The sequence below is a fragment of the Rhagoletis pomonella genome, unplaced genomic scaffold (assembly GCF_013731165.1).
Source record: "Rhagoletis pomonella isolate Grant_MI unplaced genomic scaffold, Rhpom_1.0 Rhpom_scaffold_00008, whole genome shotgun sequence".
NCBI lineage: Eukaryota > Metazoa > Arthropoda > Insecta > Diptera > Tephritidae > Rhagoletis > Rhagoletis pomonella.
Window position 1 is genome coordinate 8,073,759 of NW_023458562.1, and position 18,823 is coordinate 8,092,581.

The 18,823-nt window shown below is 35.0% G+C and overlaps 2 protein-coding genes across 7 annotated transcripts in view; both read left to right on the plus strand.

The window, feature by feature from the left end:
• Positions 1-13,743, plus strand: part of LOC118744138 (phenoloxidase 2-like) — a 158,159-nt gene extending 144,416 nt beyond the window's left edge. Inside the window, exons 2-5 of the mRNA XM_036476898.1 lie at positions 11,280-12,301; positions 12,375-12,996; positions 13,077-13,312; positions 13,379-13,743. Coding sequence (XP_036332791.1) covers positions 11,321-12,301; positions 12,375-12,996; positions 13,077-13,312; positions 13,379-13,591 — 2,052 coding nt within the window. The 5' untranslated portion in view covers positions 11,280-11,320 and the 3' untranslated portion in view covers positions 13,592-13,743. The remainder of the gene's footprint in view (positions 1-11,279; positions 12,302-12,374; positions 12,997-13,076; positions 13,313-13,378) is intronic.
• Positions 1-18,823, plus strand: part of LOC118744137 (angiotensin-converting enzyme) — a 391,082-nt gene that overhangs the window by 336,755 nt on the left and 35,504 nt on the right. The window lies entirely within an intron of this gene.

The window sequence follows — 18,823 nt, forward strand, 5'->3', positions numbered from 1 at the left end:
GGAATCGCACTGCTTTAATATAATCGCAGACAAACCATCGACATCAGTATTTGACGAGGGCTTAAGTCGAGAAATGCCATTAATGACATCCTCAGATGACAATACAAGATTGCCGAAATTTAAAACAGGCTGAATGTTGAAACAAATGTTGTCACAATTGTCAGAATCGGATACAAAATTGGCCAAAAAATATTCAGCAAAAAGGTTTGCCGCATCCGCAGGAGTATCAGCCACTTTGTCACCAAGGAAAATAGATGACGGAATGTTGGATACTGTTTTTTTTGAATTAACAAAATTCCAAAATGATTTCGGGTTTGACTTTATGTTTCTTTCCAGATTCAAAATGTAGTTTCAGTTAACATGCTGCAAGAGGTTGTTCAGATTCGAAAAATCACACCGCTTGAAATTAAAAGAGAAGTTTGATGTATCATTATTAGTTACAGAATATTTATAAAACTCAAGATCAAGAACTAGAGGCTTATGATGCATATCCGATTTTGTAATAGGGGAAGTGCATTCATGCAAAGAAAAATTTAAATTGTTACTTAGAAATATTAAGTCTAACGTTCGACCAAGACTGTTAGGAAAACAGTTAATTTGCTTAATGTCTATACTTAGAAAGCTATCAATTAAATAAATTTCATTAGGTCTTTTGATCCCACATCCAATTAGTGCAGAACTTGAAATAGTCGTTGACCATATTACATCGCATAGATTAAAGTCTCCCAACACGCAGAGATGATCGCCACCAACTTTGTCCAGAGCCAATGTTGTAACATTGTCAACGTGAGCAGTATATAGATCATGCGAACTGTTGGGTGGAATATATGATGCACAAATAAAAACGGAGTCCGAGATGCCACGAATGTGCAAGCAAATTTGGTCAAGCAATCCATTACTATTGGCTAGTACTATCTGGGAAGCATGGTGCTTGCAATGTACCGCGATGAGAACCCCACCACCTCTTATACATCCGGTTAGGTTTGGATCTCTATCCTTGCGAAATACGTTATAAATTTTAGAGTCAAAAAATTCCTCATTGAAAAAGTTTTCATTCAACCACGGCTCGATGATAACGAAAACATCATGTTCTTCATGTGAACTAAATAATCGAACAAGCTGAGACTTTGTTCTAATTCCGGCCATGTTTTGAAAATAAATTTTTAATTTGTTACAATTTCCATCTGATCCAACCGATTGCCGTCGGACATCGGTTGGAGAACTTAGTTTTTTGATGAAAACTTGAAAGGACGCACAACGATGTTTGCAGGCCAAAGCTCAGGCAATAACAACTTCGAATATGAATGAGCATCAACTCCAACCTTAGAATTGAGGTATCTCAAGGATGTGGGATCAACACCTTTCTTAGTAAGGCCGTTGCATACGATGGAAGTTTCTTGTAAGCCGGTTTGTTTTACAATAAAGTTTTTTAACTCATCAGCTGTCACTGAAGTCGGAAATGGAGAGAGGTGCAACCATGTCCATCTTAAAGCAGCGCTTAGTTCCATATTGTTGCCCGATCCTACAACTAAGGGCTGAACATATTTACGCACATTCTTTTCTTTCGTGGTGCTGGCCTTTCCCGCGGCACTTCCAGAATTTGAATTATTAAGATTCATTTCATTATTTTGGTTAATGGGAAATTGACTGTCTTTATCAGCATTAGAAAACCCTTTAGCATTGTTTCCATTTTTTTTCTTGTTCCACTTTTTGTTTCGCACAGTGTGCCATTCGTTGGGGTTCTCGGTAGCTGATTGTTGACTAGTAGCATCAGCTGGTAGATTCGGCGTAGCTGAAGCTGCGCTATTAGCAGCGCCGCATGCATCGCTAGTATCACCAACCGTAGCAGTAGGCAATGAAATTTCAGTTTGTTTGTCTGCTTTGCTTACATTCTTCATTTTTGCCGAATTACCACTAACAACACTATGCACCTTGAGCTCAGATAACAAGTGTGCCAAAGTAGAGTTGTTGCCCTCAAGCTTTGCGCGCAAATCGTCAATTTGTGATTGAAGAGCATCGATATGTTCTCGCAAACACTTGTTGTCGTCTTGCAATGCATTTACAGAAGAGAGTAGCTCAGCTTTCAATAATTTTACTTCGCTTGGCTCATCATGCATTAAATCAGATGAATGTTCAGCAGTGCCTTGGTCATTTTTACCTTGTCGTATAGCACTCGATTCCATGGCAGAATGAGGGGAGCGAAGGGAATTACGGCGCTCTGCTCTACACTCATTGCAGAGAAAAGGGGTATTTGAGCTCAGCTGATACTCAAGATCTGACTGCTGAATACCAACACATTGTAAATGAAAGAACTCGTTGCATTTCGAGCACTGCACTTTGGACTGAGCGCGCTCCACTCTTTGCCCACAACAACAAGTCATTATAAAATTATATTAATTGTCAAGAAAAAGTTTAGATATACTAAGTATTATCGTTTTCTTATCCACAATTAAAACACTTATGTATAACCAATTTATGGTATGAGAGTCTCTATCTCGATTTGATTATTTTGCAGAATACTAAAAAATAATCAGCAAAAAAGCAATGCATTTTAGATAATTATGCAGAAAGGCGGAGCGATTAAAAACACGACCGCACGATTTTCTTATTAAATATTTTAATATATTGAAGATTTAACGTAAATCTACTGGCTTGCGAGAGGAGCAACGCGATCAAGGCACATAAATACAGGTAGAAGCCAAAATTACGTTGCTCTCATGAGAACCAAACCTTTAAACTTCAACTTGTTTTCCTTTTATTTCCTATATTTCGTTACGCTTTGAGTGACATGTCGTTCTTTTTTTGAATGTTCGTTAATGACAAATTTTAATTAGCATTTGAATTTTTGTAGTGTTGTGCGGTTTATACTTAGTCTATGTGTTAAAAATGCAACACCTGAAGCGCTGTTTTTTATGTGGTGTTAAATATAATGAAGACACCACTCATTTTTTTAACGTGCCTCAATGTACTTGGCGTAAGGAGCGTTGGGAAAGCAGCTGTGGGGTAGAGCTGCAGCGAAATGCCTTGCTGTGCGTTAAACATTTTAAAGCAGCAGATTTCATAAATGCACCGGGAGGTAGAAGAAAGGCACGTTTGATGTCAAGTGCTGTTCCTATGGCCCTTATGCCGGAAAGTCCCTCCAACAACACTGCAACTTATAAATCAAAAACAGAAAACAATATACAAATTAGCAAATGTTAACTAAAGAAAATAAATAAATAAAAGCAAAACTTCTAATTTACTCAAAAACGTCAACCAGCGAAATGTAATTTTTTATTTTTCCTTACACACGCTCATTTTTATTTTTACTCTCCCGAAAACTTTGACTTTTGTAGGTTTGATGTCAATTTGGCTTCTACCTGTTTTTATTGTACCATGAACGCGATTATATATTGCAGTGATGAAGCAAATTTCACTATTTCACTTCAATTTACAATAGTAATTGCGTTCGCGTAGCTGTTAATTGTTCATGTTTATCCAAAACTTTCAGGTTTTTGCGTTCGCGTCCGCAAAAAACTTGCAAAGTAGGGGAAATTGAGAGAGCAAAGTGACATTTCATTTTGAGGGGAAGCTGCTGGTTTCTGCTGGAAAAATTTTTGCCAACAGCAATTTTCCAACAGGAAAACAGCTTATCAAAAACAGCTGGTTTGAATTTACGCAAATCACAAAATAGAATTTGATGGTTTGGAAGTTAAAAATGACAAAATGCGACTAATTAAACTTGTAAGAAGTTAGTAGTTATTTGTTTAATCAATAAACTGTCAGGATACCACTTTGTAATGAGTTTTCGTACGTTTTAAATTTTACACTTTTGAATGTAAACAAAAATTATATCAGCTGTTCGTCTAATTTGCAAGTTTCTGCAAATTTTCTGTTCGCGTACTGTTTTGGATATTTTCCTCTTGTGAGAGAACTGGTGACATTTCGCCGGAATTTTGCTGTTGGTTGGTTTTTACTGGAGATTTTAAACGAACGCACCTAATGCCAACTGAAATTCAATGGTGTACATAGTGTAATAACATGTGTATGTGTTCATTCCGCGGATCCAGCTGCTTTTGTAACTTCCCTGGAGTGAAAACCCAAACCAGTTAGAAAAAATACTAGTTCATAAACTAGTATGTGCCTACCAGTTCGACATTTTCGAAGAACTTAAGCGTTCAGCGACATCTGCCTTTGAATTGCCAAAGTCTAAAATAAAACCCAATTAATTGCTTTTCTTACAAATGTCGGCTGTGGCGTCACGTGAAGACTACTGGTTCTGGTTCTGGGATCGCAGGTTCGAGGCCGCTTGGAGGTGGTTAAGATTTTTAAAGTTAGATCAATGTAAGTAGGAATAATTATTTCAATTTAAATATAAATAACAAACTTAAAAATCTGGTAGCATTACAAAAAAAAAAATAAACAAATATATGTGCCATAAAAAACTAGATTAAAGGCATACTAATGCTTTTCATCGGGGATGAATTGACAGACTATCTCATCAACTGGTATGATGCTACGAGTATATCTACTAGTAGATGCTGATGCATAGCCTGACAATTGACATCTCGTAGGACATCGCAATGTTAAAAATACCAATCGCTAACATTGAAAAATGATAGAACGTTGGGCTGAAACGTAAACTGGTAGAATTCTAGTTCACAACTAATAGATTCCCTGCAGGGTTATTCAGTGTTTTGCAAACACAAAGAATAATAATTTTTTGTGGCGGATATTGTATTTGTGCTTTTGCGGTGGTTGCTAGCGCAAATGATCCCTGTAGGGAAACACGAACTAGTGGACCAGATTTCTAGTTCAGTACTAGTTCTTTTTTGCCAAAAACGAACCAGGCCGATAGTAACTAGTTCCGCACCATCCAAAAGCAGTGAAATGTGGTACTTTCACTATACTATTCTATTTTAAATTTTAAAAGCAGGGAAGGTATTCATTATGAGTAAAATAATTTAAATCAGCATTTAATCATTATTTTATGAATTATTATTGAGTTTTATTTTTTCACTCAAACGGAAATAATTATTTGATTTTTATTTTTGGGATTACAAATAATGATTATTTTATGATTTTTATTTTTTCGCGCAGAGATTATCATTAGTTTTCAGTTTTATTTTTCCACTTAAAAATAATACTTTATAAAATTGAAAAGGCCAGACGCAACCTACTGAAATGTTTACCTGAAAAGTTTGGGTCTTATTCCTTTTATAAGGGTGCGGCTACCTCTCAAAAGGATACGTCGGTAATCTCGCTGGTATAGTTTTTGAGTTGCTTAATAATCATTATACTTAGTGATTCCATAAACAAAGGCCAAGATCCTGAAGGACAATTGAGAAAGGCAATGCAGTTGTAGAAAAAGAGGCATTTAAAAAAAAAAGTGTCAAAATAATTACCACTTTCTCACAAAATTTATTTAAAAATGCAAGCCACCAGAGCTACCTTTTTTTTAAGAAAAGACAAATTAATTTTTTTTATGCAATCCACCACAGCTACCTTAATACAGTCAGTCAATAAAGTTTAGGTACAACGAATTTTTTTACAATACGGGCAACTATTTTTTTTAATATTTTAGTTTTCGGTAATTTTTTATAAAAACATGGTCAATTCTACAACAAAATCACCAAAAATCAGAGTTCCAAACCTTGTGCAAAATTTAAGAAAATTCTGCAAAATTTCATTAAAATAATTCACTTTCTATTTACGCTCTCTAGAAAAAGTTGTTTAGCCCATTCAATTTTAGTATAATGAAGTGCAAGTATGAGGAAGCTAGGACTTACCAAACAACAAAAAAAAAATTGCTAAATATCAATGGTAAGTCCTAGCTACCTCAAACTTCACTTGGTTATACTAAAATTGAATGGGCTAATAACAGAGTACTTAACTTTTTTCTAAAGAGTGTAAATTGCAACACTTGGATGGAAATTCGCAGAGTTTTCTTTCATTTTGCAAAAGGTTTGAACTCTGATTTTTGGGGTTTTTGGTGTAGAATTAACGATATTTTTATAAAAAATTAGGGGGAAAAAATATTTAAAAAATAGTTGCCGGTATTGTAAAAACTTCACTGTACCTAAACTTTATTGACTGACTGTATATCTTATTTAAGTTAAGTACGACAAAAACTTTCGAAGTACTTCATATACATATAAGCTCAAAAAGAACTGAATTTACTTAAAAATCAATATGCTTAAATTTAGACAAGTAAGGCAAAGTGAACTAATATTTTTACTTTTAACCAGAACGCACTTTTGTTTTTTACTTACTACTTAAGTTTAAAACTACTACTACTACTAATGTGGTTTATAAATTTTTAAAAAATGCATTTAAACATTTGTGATCGTATTGTGCTTCCTTCAACCGATCGTATTTAATATAAAAGGGAAATGTTTCGACAAGCCTGATTAGAAATATATATCTAAGGTGACGAATTTATAACAGGTTGGGAACTACACATAAAAAATGGATGCAGATCGAACTAGATCTCATCTGTCGAATTAGGAACTGGTTTGGAACTAATGAAAAGGGGATGCAGAACGAACTAGATCTCATCTGTCGAATTTGGAACTGCAAATCCTCGCGTAGAAGGTATTTAAATTATGTTTAAACAAGCATCAATGTTTTTGTGATCGGTCAAATAGGTTCCGAGATATTCAATTCAATTCAATTCATTAACTTCTTGAGTACAGTAAAACGCGAGGTCTTTTCAGTGTACAAATAATCCAAAAAAAATTACAAAATTAACTTCAACTAAAATCTAATTAAATAAAGTACAGAAAAATATAGTAATGGTAACAACAATATTATACTATAAATATAAAAAATATAAAAGTTCAAATTTAACCTCTTTTATTAGCATTGGCTTTTATTTGTGTCAAATGATCTTGGTATAGTCGAATTCAGCATGAAAAGTTCTATCGAGTTACATTTTTTTTTTTTTGCCAAACTGTTGGAATTTTACACCACCGCTACTTCGGACTATTTCTGTCTAAACCCTGGAGTACGGGAACAACCTAAATATGAAAAGTAAAAGTAAACAAACAAATGTCAAATTAAACTCTGAGTTTATTAAACACCCCAATGAGAACACTTAACAGTTGGTCGTAAACTCAAAACGTTAAACTCGAGTTTATGGTTCAACGTGAACATAGTATTAGGGTAGATTGCTCAAAGCCTGGTTGACAAAGCCGGTTAAATATCGTTATCGACGTTACCGACACCGTGTTATATGCATGGAATCGAAGACGTCGATAACGATGTTAACCGAAGATTAGTGTCAACCAGGCTTTGAGCAACCGGCCCTTAGTGTGATAAAGGAGAAGTTCCAAGTCACTAAAAACTAGATACCGTTGATTTTTTTAGAATTTTTTTTTGTTGCGTGCGTGTTCAGCATTTTCTTCCATGTAACGTACATATGAAGAAAATCTATTTTTATATCGATGGATGAGTGGAAGATCGACCTATCGCGGCAGCCAGTTTTAAAACGCCTTATCTCAGGAGACTTTTCAAGAACGCTCTAATTCAGAATTTGATTGAAGAATGCCTTATTTCAGAATTTTATTGAAAAACACCCTACCACAGAATTTGGTTGAAGAACACCCTATCTCAAAACGAAAACACATTGCAAATTTGCTTAGAAAGATAGTTTTTTAATCAGCAGCTGAGATAGGACGTTCTTCAACCAAATTCTGAGATAGAGTGTTTTTCAATAAAATTCTAAAATAGGCCGTTATTGAAATATTTTCTGAGATAGGACGTTTTCGTATTGGCTGCCGAGTTATGTGGGTCGATCTTCCACTCAGCCAACGATATGGAAGAACATGCACAACACCCTCGACAAAAAAAGTTCTAAAAAATTAACGATAATTTGTATTGAGTTGAAACTTGTACTTTTTATTATTATTATTATTACAACGCTTTTATCAACTTGCAATGTTGTGGCTCCAGAAACGTTCAATGTTGTGGATCCAGAAACTTTCAATGTTGTGTGTCCGACACCATTAAACCTTTGCTTTGCAAAGTTCCTATAAAAAAGTCTAGTACATAGGGCGACATCTGTAGTGAATAGGGCGAGGTAGATGACATCTACAGCGGAAATAGACGACACGCCATTTCTTTAAATAAAATTAATTGGTGCTCGTTTGTATGTACATACATATGTAAATGCATGTGTGTGCACCTTTCTATTAATATCGTTGAATTATTTTAATATCTATCGCAAAATTTTATACAGACAAGACAAAAAAGTAGAAAATAAATAATATAAAAAAAATAAAAAATTTAATATACAACGCTTTTATAAATGGACTAAAAAGTAGAAAATAATATTTCTCAGTCCCATAGAATTTGTTTTGATAACTTTTGATTTTGAAATTTTAGCAAAAGTCGTTATAACCAATTTATGAGATTGAAAATGAAAAGCGTGGGGCGCATGCAATACAAAGCATTATATTTAATTGGCTATAGGCAAACTACATAACATAGACCTAAAATTTCTTCAGCGAAAGTACAAATTTGAGACCAATTTTAAGCGGTCGTTATTCATATATCCACATACATATGAACATATATTACCCTTCATATCAATTCAGGTGGCTATTATATGCGCCCCACGCTTTTCATGTTCAATCTCATAAATTTGTTATAACGACTTTTGCTAAAATTTCAAAATCAAAAGTTATCAAAACAAATTCTATGGGACTGAGAAATATTATTTTCTACTTTTTAGTCCATTTATAAAAGCGTTGTATATTAAAAAGTTTTTTTTTTATATTATTTATTTATACTAAAAATGCCTCCAAACCATAAAATGCTAAGTCACCTTAGAATTAGTCAGAATTAGCATAGTATGATTTGGAGGAGTTGAAACAAACATTTTAGGTTGTCAAACGAAGCCGCGCAGTTTTAGCAGCTTTTTTCCTGAATTGTAGCAGTGCAGGAAATTTCCATATTAGTTTAGGTACTAAAATTTAGGTTAACTCGCACACGGCCTTAGTACTGATTAATCAAACCGTTCATGTTTAACAAGTACTTAATTACACATGTGTATATGTGTGCAATTACCCTGCAGAAAAAACTATCAATTGATAAAAATAACCCACTTCTAGTTAGCTTTTTTGCCGGATTTCAATAAAACATGTAGCTTGTAATTAGCTACAAAACGCTACTTTGAAACTAGTTGACAAGTAATGCAGGAGATTGTTTTCTTTAAACGCGTTTCTATTTAAATATCCTGCACTTCGCAAATACCTTTTTGAATTGAGGACAGATAAAAGGAAGACCGAAATTTCATATTATCATTTTGAAGTTATGTATGTCTGACGGAGTTCCAATATGGGACCACCTACAGCAGAATATCTAAACAAATATGAAATGGAAAAATATAATAAATAAAGTAAATAAAATATGAAAATAAAAAAGAAATAAAAAAATATTTTGTTTTTCCTATTGATATTTTATGTCCAAAAGTAGTTAGTTGCAAGTTAGTTACATCAAAGCAAAGGTAACCCCTGGTACCTCCTGGACTACATCTAATGCAGAGGTAGCCGCCCTTGACTATTGCGCGGTCATCGCCATAGAAATATAGTTAGCTCTCGTCAAAGAAAATATACAGATAATAGTGACTTTTAGCTCCTTCCTAACCAACTTACAGTTAACTTATAGTTAGATACATTTCCTGCAGGGTACAAAAAAGCCTCGCTTACTCGTGGAATATCTCCTATGTATGTATGTATGTACGTTGACTTAAGCGAAATGCAATGAAAAAGTATATTAAGATTAAGATTAAAATTTTTTGTTAAAGTATTATACGAAAGAAAAATTTTCATTCATTAATTTAATAAAGACACGAACATATTGTACGGATGTTCATGCCTGTAAATGCCCATACATATAAACTTTCAATATCCAAAAATATACTTCACTACATATCGATGGCTGAGTGGAAGATCGACCTATCTCGGCAACCAGTTCGAAAACGCCCTATCTCAGAAAATTTTTTTAACAAACTTTTCAAGAACGCCCTACTTCAGATTTTCATTGAAAAATGCCCTATCTCATCTGCCGATTCAAAAACTCCCTATCTCAGCTTATTTTCAATGTATTTTCGTTTGAGATAGGGCGTTTTTGAAACGAATTCTGAGATAGGGCATTATTCAACTCAATTCTGAAATAGGGCGCTTTTCAATCAAACTTTGAAATAGGGCGTTCTTGAAAATTTTTCTCAGATAGGGCGTTTTTGAACTGGCTTCTGAGATAGGTCGATCTTCCACTCAGCCATCGATATGCAATACTATTTAATAACAAGGGAAAATACTTTCATATATAAAAGGATACTATGAATTATTTGAGTGTTAAGGAACGCTATTAGGAGTCACTGTATATAATTTTCAAAACGCAGTCTGTTCCAAAGAGCTTTACTATACATATCAGAACTTTTTATACAAACCACTGTTTCTACATACATACATTAATCTGAACTAGTAGGTCCTATTGAGTTAAAACTCTTCCGTTTTCCACTGAACGAATATCACTTTGAACCATTTTACGTAGCTTCAAATCGCAGCTTTTGTCTGAAGTATTGAAGTGCATGCATATATATGTATTATTTAAAACTTATCTAAATATATTTTATATTTTATTGAATATGTAAGTATGTTTGTACGTGTTAATACAGATTTGTATGATAGCATATGTACAGTTGCTTAAAATAAAAACAAAAGAATTGTATGTTTAGGGAAATGCTCTTTCAATGGTAACATTATTAAAATTGATGCTTTAACGCATGGATATAAAAAAACAACAGCATAAGCATTTAATTATGAATCAAAACCTAAATGCAACCACACGAGAATTAAAAACTAACTTTTGGTGTATGTTCTAAGTAGCTCAATCCTAACTAAATACAAGCTTATACATATATTTAAAAACACCTAAAAGATATACAAATATAAAAATATATGAAATTTAAGAAGATTATTAGCTGAAAAATAAATGTATTGGCTTAACCCAGGAAATGTGATAAATGGTTTATTAATTACTTTATTGGAGGGTATGCAAGTAAAATATACATACATACATTGTATATACATAGTTTAAAAACTTTTATCACATCCATGTGTACACAGCCATGGTGAATTTTACGACGAAGACCACAAAATATTCTGACCACTGAAACAAGTGATAAGTATTCACTAGCTTTTACATATGAGCACTATAAAAGAACTATTTTCACATTATAATTCATCAGTTTCGTTGTGAAACTACCACATTGTGTATTAAATATATTTCTACAGTTTTACTTTTTGAAAGAGGAACTCCATAACCATCGTTGATAATGGCTGACAAGAATAATCTGTTGCTGCTCTTCGATCGCCCTAACGAGCCTATTTTCATGGAGAAGGGCAAGTCATCTGTGTTCGATGTTCCCGATAACTTCCTCACTGATCGCTACCGTCCCATCGGCACCGAGGTGCAAAGTCGTTTCGGTGAAAAAGCAGAACAGCGTATTCCTGTTAGAGATATATCTATCCCGGATCTGCGCATACCCATGTCATTGCCGCGAGATGCGCAATTCTCCCTTTTTATTCCGGCTCATCGTCGCATTGCTGGACGTCTCATTGACATTTTTATGGGCGTACGCTCCATTGACGACCTCCAGAGTGTGGCTGCATATGCTCACGATCGTGTGAATCCTTACTTGTTCAATTATGCACTCTCGGTGGCTTTGCTCCATCGCCAGGATACTAAAGGACTGGATCTTCCGTCCTTTGCACAAAACTTCCCCGACAAGTTTGTGGACTCTCGCGTTTTTCGTCAGGTACGAGAGGAAGCCACTGTGGTTCCCGAAGGATCCCGTATGCCAATTACTATTCCGCGCGATTACACTGCTTCTGATTTAGAACCAGAGCATCGACTGTGGTACTTCCGCGAAGATCTTGGCATTAACCTGCACCATTGGCACTGGCATTTAGTGTATCCTTTTGAAGCTGGCGATCGGGCAATTGTAAACAAGGACCGTCGCGGTGAACTCTTCTACTATATGCATGAACAAGTGGTGGCTCGTTATAATTTGGAACGTTTCAGTAACAATCTTCCTAGAGTTGTGCGCTTCAACAATTTGCGCGAACCAATACAGGAGGGTTACTTCCCTAAAATGGACTCCTTGGTGGCTAGTCGAGCTTGGCCACCACGCTTTGAAGATACAAAATTGTCAGACCTAAACAGGGAGCTGGATCAAATTAGCTTGGATGTAAGTGACTTGGAGCGCTGGAGTGATCGCATCTTTGAAGCCATATCTCAGGGCTTTGCCACTGATGTAAGTTCGAAATGCAGCTTTTACGTTCATTAAAAATATATTATTAGCGCTAATAAGCATTCCTTTGTTCCAGGAAAGTGGCAATCGCATACCACTGGACGAAGTTCGCGGTATTGACGTTTTGGGAAACATGATGGAATCATCTATTATTTCGCCAAATCGCAGCCTATATGGGGACTTCCACAACATGGGTCACGTGTTCATTTCGTACTCTCACGATCCCGATCACCGTCATTTGGAGTCTTTTGGTGTGATGGGCGATTCAGCCACTGCCATGCGTGATCCCGTTTTCTACAGATGGCACGCATATATCGATGACATTTTCCAAGAGCACAAGACTCGTCTGTCGCCATACACTTTACCAGACCTCAGCTATGAGGGTGTCTCTGTCACTGGTGTACAAGTAAGTCCCGAAGGTGGTAGACCAAATGTACTTCAAACCTTCTGGCAACAATCAGACGTTGACTTGTCCCGCGGCATGGACTTTGTGCCACGTGGCAATGTATTTGCACGCTTTACTCATCTGCAACATACTCCTTTCACCTACACCATCAACATAAACAACGAAAGCGGCGCCCAACGTTTCGGTACTGTACGAATATTTTTGGGACCAAAGACTGACGAGCGCGGGCAAGGAATGCTGTTCAAAGATCAACGATTGTTAATGATAGAGTTAGATAAATTTGTTGTGTCACGTAAGTACCTCGCGTATGCATGTACATATGTATGTGTGTATGTATGAATGTTTCATAACTTATTACAATGCAATTTACAGTAAACCCTGGCCAAAACACTGTTCGACGTCGTTCCACTGAGTCCAGCGTTACCATTCCTTTCGATCGCACATTCCGTAATTTAGATGTAAATCGCCCGGCAGTAGGAAGCGCCGATGAACTGGAATTCAACTTCTGCGGTTGTGGGTGGCCTAATCATATGCTTATTCCCAAAGGTTTGCCCGAAGGTTTACGTTGCGAGTTGTTTGTTATGGTGTCCAACTACGATCAAGATAGGGTAAGGAAACATGTTTTGTTAATGAAGCTTATTCCTCCGCATATTTAATCACACATTTTATGGCAGATCGAGCAACAACTTGTGGGAACCTGCAGTGATGCTGCATCCTACTGTGGCGTGCGTGATCGCCTCTATCCAGATCGCCGTGCGATGGGTTATCCATTTGACCGTCTTTCTCGTCCAGGAGCTGACCGCCTTGTCAACTTTTTGACACCGAACATGAGCATCGTAGATGTGGTAGTACGTCACGAAAATCGTGTTGTACCACGAAGCGTATAATTCACAGGAACATAAAGGCCCAATGGTTAGACTTGAAATGCTATGAATCTCACCACATTATAGTTGATCAAATGTATTTCTCATCGGCACTTCCTGTTCCGATTATTCATTTTTATATACATAAATAAAAGATAAATAAATTGAATGCTATATGGAAATCTTGATTGTACCCTAGCTAGTTTAAGAGATAGGAAGGAAATATTTATAATGTAACGTAGATGCCCTACATAGGCTTATTTGATGTACATCACAAAAGCGGTAATTCTGCAGTTCTGATACTAATTACAATTGCTCAGGCGATAATGGAGCAAGATTGCAGTTGTGATTACAACTCGAACGTACTATAAAATGCTGCTTATCTCTTAACGCATCCAAAACACGAAGAAGGAGTGGTTGTTAGAATCAGAGTTGCAACTTTCGATGGAAACCCCGATTTCCGGAGAATTCATGTTTGGGTCGGGAATCGGGGAACACGCAGATTTTTGCGTGGAATTTGAAATTGATTTTTGCAGGAGTTACAGCACAGACTTTTTTGTGACGTAGCGAAAAAGCCTATCAACAGTTGTTGCTGTTGGGCAGTTACGAGTCCGAGGTAAGAAAATAATTCGAAATCGAACTGTTCACTTCGAATGCTTACAATGCTTTGCCTTATTGTATCTTAGTTACATTAGGTTTTACTCCAGGCTGGGTCGAAATATTTTTTTATTTCATCCATTTATAATAGTGAAAAGATGTTTCTTTACAAGGTCCGGTACAAGCCTGTAAAATATTATCCTTTTATTTGAAGCGCAAGAGTCCGCTCATCGATCACCAAGTGTAACAAAACACACTGGTCGTATAATACGACTGCGGCCAGGGTGGTGTAGTGGCAAGCAGTGCGCGCTTCCACTCCGCAGCGCCTGGGTTCAAGCCCTGGTCAAAGCAACATAGCAAAACAAATTTAGAAAAAAATAAAATAAAAACTTTTTAATATACAACACTTTTATAAATGGACTAAAAAGTAGGAAATAATATTTCTCAGTCCCACAGAATTTGTTTTGATAACTTTTGATTTTGAAATTTTAGCAAAAGTCATTATAAACAATTAATGACATTGAAAACGAAAAACGTGGAGCGCATGCAGAACAAAGCATTCGATTTCATTGACAATAGTCAAACTACATAACATTCTACAGCGAAAGTACAAATTTGAGATCGATTTTAAGCGGTCGTTATTCAAATGCCCATATACATACAGTGGTCCACAAAATAATAGGAGTGCGTTATTTTGGTCAGTTTTTGCTATTTGTCTTTTGTTTATTTAATGTTTATTACTTTTATAGAAAAGTCAAGCTGGGTATACAACAAACAACGAATAAATTCAGATTTCAACCTTTGTACAAAAATTATTAAAATTCTGTAAATTTTCACCAAAGTATCAAACTTTTTAATCAGAATCTTCAGAGAAAATTCTGGTATGCAGTTTTATAACCCATTCAATTCTAGTCTGAAGAAGTGCAAGTTTCAATCTGCTAAAAAATTCCGTTGATTTTTGGCAATTTTTTTTGCTGGCAGTGTCCTCCATATAAAAGAAAATTGTCGAACATACTTTGTATGGAAAAAACGTGAAACACCTTCAACCGAAAAAATTCTCAAAAATCAACGGAATTTTTTAGCAGCTTGAAACTTGCACTTCTTCAGACTAGAATTGAATGGGCTACAAAACTGCACACCAACATATTTTCTAAAGATTCTGGTTGAATAGTTTGAAATTTTGGTGAAAATTTGCAGAATTTTTATAATTTTTGTACAAACTTGAAAATGTAAATTTATATGGTGTTTGTTGTATTACCAGCTAGGCTTACAAAAAAATACGAAACATTAAATAAACTAAAGACAAATAGCCAAAACAGGTTAAAATATCCCACTCCTATTATTTGTGGACAACTGTACATATGTTACTTTTCATATCAATTCAAGTGTATTACATGCGCCCCACGCTTTTCATTTTCAATGTCATTAATTGTTTATAATGACTTTTGCTAAAATTTCAAAATCAAAAGTTATCAAAACAAAGTATGTGGGACTGAGAAATATTATTTTATACATTTTAGTCTATTTATAAAAGCGTTGTATATTAAAAAGTTGTTTTCTATTTCATATATTTTCTACTTTTTTAGTCTTGTCTGTGCAAAATTTTGCAATAAATATTAAAATAATTCAACTTGCAGTGAAAGAGAACAGAAGACTATGCAAGCAAAATGTTGTTTGCTCACATTTAGTATATGCCTACATATGTACATATGTACATATATAGAGCAGCAATTAATTTCATTTAAAGAAATTACGTGTCGTCCATTTCCGCTGTAGTTTATGTAGTGCATATTTTTAACTTCTTCTAGCGAGGCGACATCTATCTCTAGAGTTTTTCTAATTGTATGTCTTTGATATGACATCTACAACGAGGTTGATGTCTAGAATTTGCCATAAAAAGCTTTGCTACATTAATAGTAGGTGCATTCTTTTGCAACCGAGCTACAAAAGAACACTCGCTTAAATTACGAAATACACGCAAAGCACCAACACAAACTCGGCTATTTATCCGAGCTTAGCCAGGTCGGTTAAAAAATATGCGATCTGAAGGCTAGTGTGGTAAGTGAAAAAACTGCTCTATTGTGAATTGTTAATGGGAAAGTGGAGAGGGAAATTTTTGCTTCCTTTTATACGTCCATTTAAACAGGGTTGCTTCAGTAGCTAAAAGGAAATTTTACCCGAGTTGAGCGTTCTTTTGTCGCTCGCTTACAAAAAAATGCAGCTAGTATAAATAGTGGTCTGGACATACAACATTCAAAGCGGTCTGGAAATACAACAATGCAAGTTGATAAAAGCGTTATAATAATAATATATCTCAGTCTAAGAATTTGTTTTGATAACTTTTGATTTTGAAATTTTAGAAAGTCATTATAAACAATTTATGAGATTGAAAACGAAAAACGTGGAGCGCATCCAATACAAAGCATTAGATTTAATTAACAATATTCAAACTACATACATAACATAGACCTAAAATTTCTACAGCGAAAGTACAAATTTGAGATCGATTTTAAGCGGCCGTTATTAATATACCCACATACATACATATATTACTCTTCAATTTCATATCAGGCCTATTACATGCGCCCCACACTTTTCATATATATAATGACTTTTGCTAAAATTTCAAAATCAAAAGTTATCAAAACAAGTTCTATGGGACTGAGAAATATTATTTTCTAATTTTAGTCGATTTATAAAAGCGTGGTACATTAAAAAGTTTTTTTTTTATACCTTTCATGAGCATGAAATGGTATTATAACTTTGGTCCGATGTTTGTAAGTACCAGAATAAGAAGAGATAGACCCATTAAAATGTATACTTAAATGATCAGAGCGTCGAGCTGAGTCGATTTAGCCATGTCCGTCTGTCCGTCTGTTTGTATGCCATCTAGTCTCTCAGTTTTCGAGATATCCGGATGAAATTTGATAGGTAGGTGTATTTTTATAATTTATTAATCATTTGTCGGAACCGGAAGAATCGGACCACTATAACATATAGCTCCCATGCAACTGATTGTTCAGATATGAGATTTTTCGTTATAACTTCTCCATTTATGCAGCTAGGAACATGAAATTTTGCAATACTTCCACCCATTATCAACAGAAAACTTAAAGTGAAAATTACAAAGATCGGGTCACTATAACCTATAGCTCCCATACAACTGATTGTTCAGATATAAGCCTTTTCGTTATAACTCCTCCATCTAAGTAGATAGGAACAAGGAAGTTTGGCACTGTTGTCACTCATTATCAAAAGAATACTTTCAGGGAAAATGGCGAAGATCGGGTCGCTATAACCTATAGCCTCCATACAACTGATTATTCAGATATGCGATTTTTTGCGATAACTTCTCCATTTATGCAGTTAGGAACATGAAAATTCGCGCCGTTTTCACTCATTGTTAACAGAATACTTATAGTGAAAATAACAAAGATCGGGTCACTATAACATATATCTCCCATACAACTGATTGTTCAGTTATGAGAATTTACGTTATAACTCCTCCACTTATGCAGCTGGGAACATGACATTTCGCAATATTTCCACCCGTTATCAAAAAAATACTTACAATGAAAATGGCGAAGATCGGGTCGCTATAATCTATAGCCTCCATACAACTGATTGTTCAGATTCGAGATTCTTTGTTATAACTTCTCCATATATGCAGCTAGAAACATGAAATTTCGCAATATTTTCACTAATTACCAACTGAAAGTTTACAGTAAAATTAACAAAGAGCGGGTCACTGTAACCTATTTATTATATCCTCCACACAACTGATTGTTCAGATATGGGGTTTAACTGTAAAACTTCTTTATTTGGACTGCTAAAACAGAAAAATTTCGTAAGCTACTCTATAAATAATAATACAAAGTCTACTGAGAAAATCATCAAAATCTATGCTGTATAAGCTTTATCTCTGAAACCACTGCTTGTTCAGATACCAGTTATTACTATATATCTCCTTTATGTAGGAGTCTAAACCCATTAAATTGTGTTACCGGTTTACATACCGATCACACAGCAGTGAAAATCACTTAGATTGGTGCTATATAAGGTATATCTTCCATACCTCTGATTGGTTAGATATGGTTTTTCATAAATATATGTATCTCCTCTATCTACGTATTTTGTAAATATATACAATTTTACAAATACAGTAATCTGTTAAGGTAAAATTTTCAGATGTTGATGAAAGGTATGAAGCCTTCGGCATAGCCGAAGACAGCGCTGCTCTTACTTGTTTTAATTTTAAATTTATTTTATACTTTTTACTTTTGTCTGTATAAAATTGTGCAATAGATACTAAAATAATACAACTTGCAGTGAAAAGAGAACAGAAGACTATGCAAGCAAAATGTTGTTTGCTCACATTTAGTATATGCCTACATATGTACATACATATGTACATATAGCAGCAATTAATTTCATTTAAAGAAATGGCGTCGTCCATTTCCGCTGCAGCGTATGTAGTGCACATTTTTAACTTCTTCAGTGTTTACGCTTATTTCAGATATTTATTTAAACACTTATTATTACTCTTACAATCAAATAAAAGAAAATTACAAAGTTCAAAATATCTTGTTTCTAGCGCTCCGAAAATATCGACGACGACAAGTCTCTAAAACCCCAGTTGACAGCTGCTGAGTATATCTA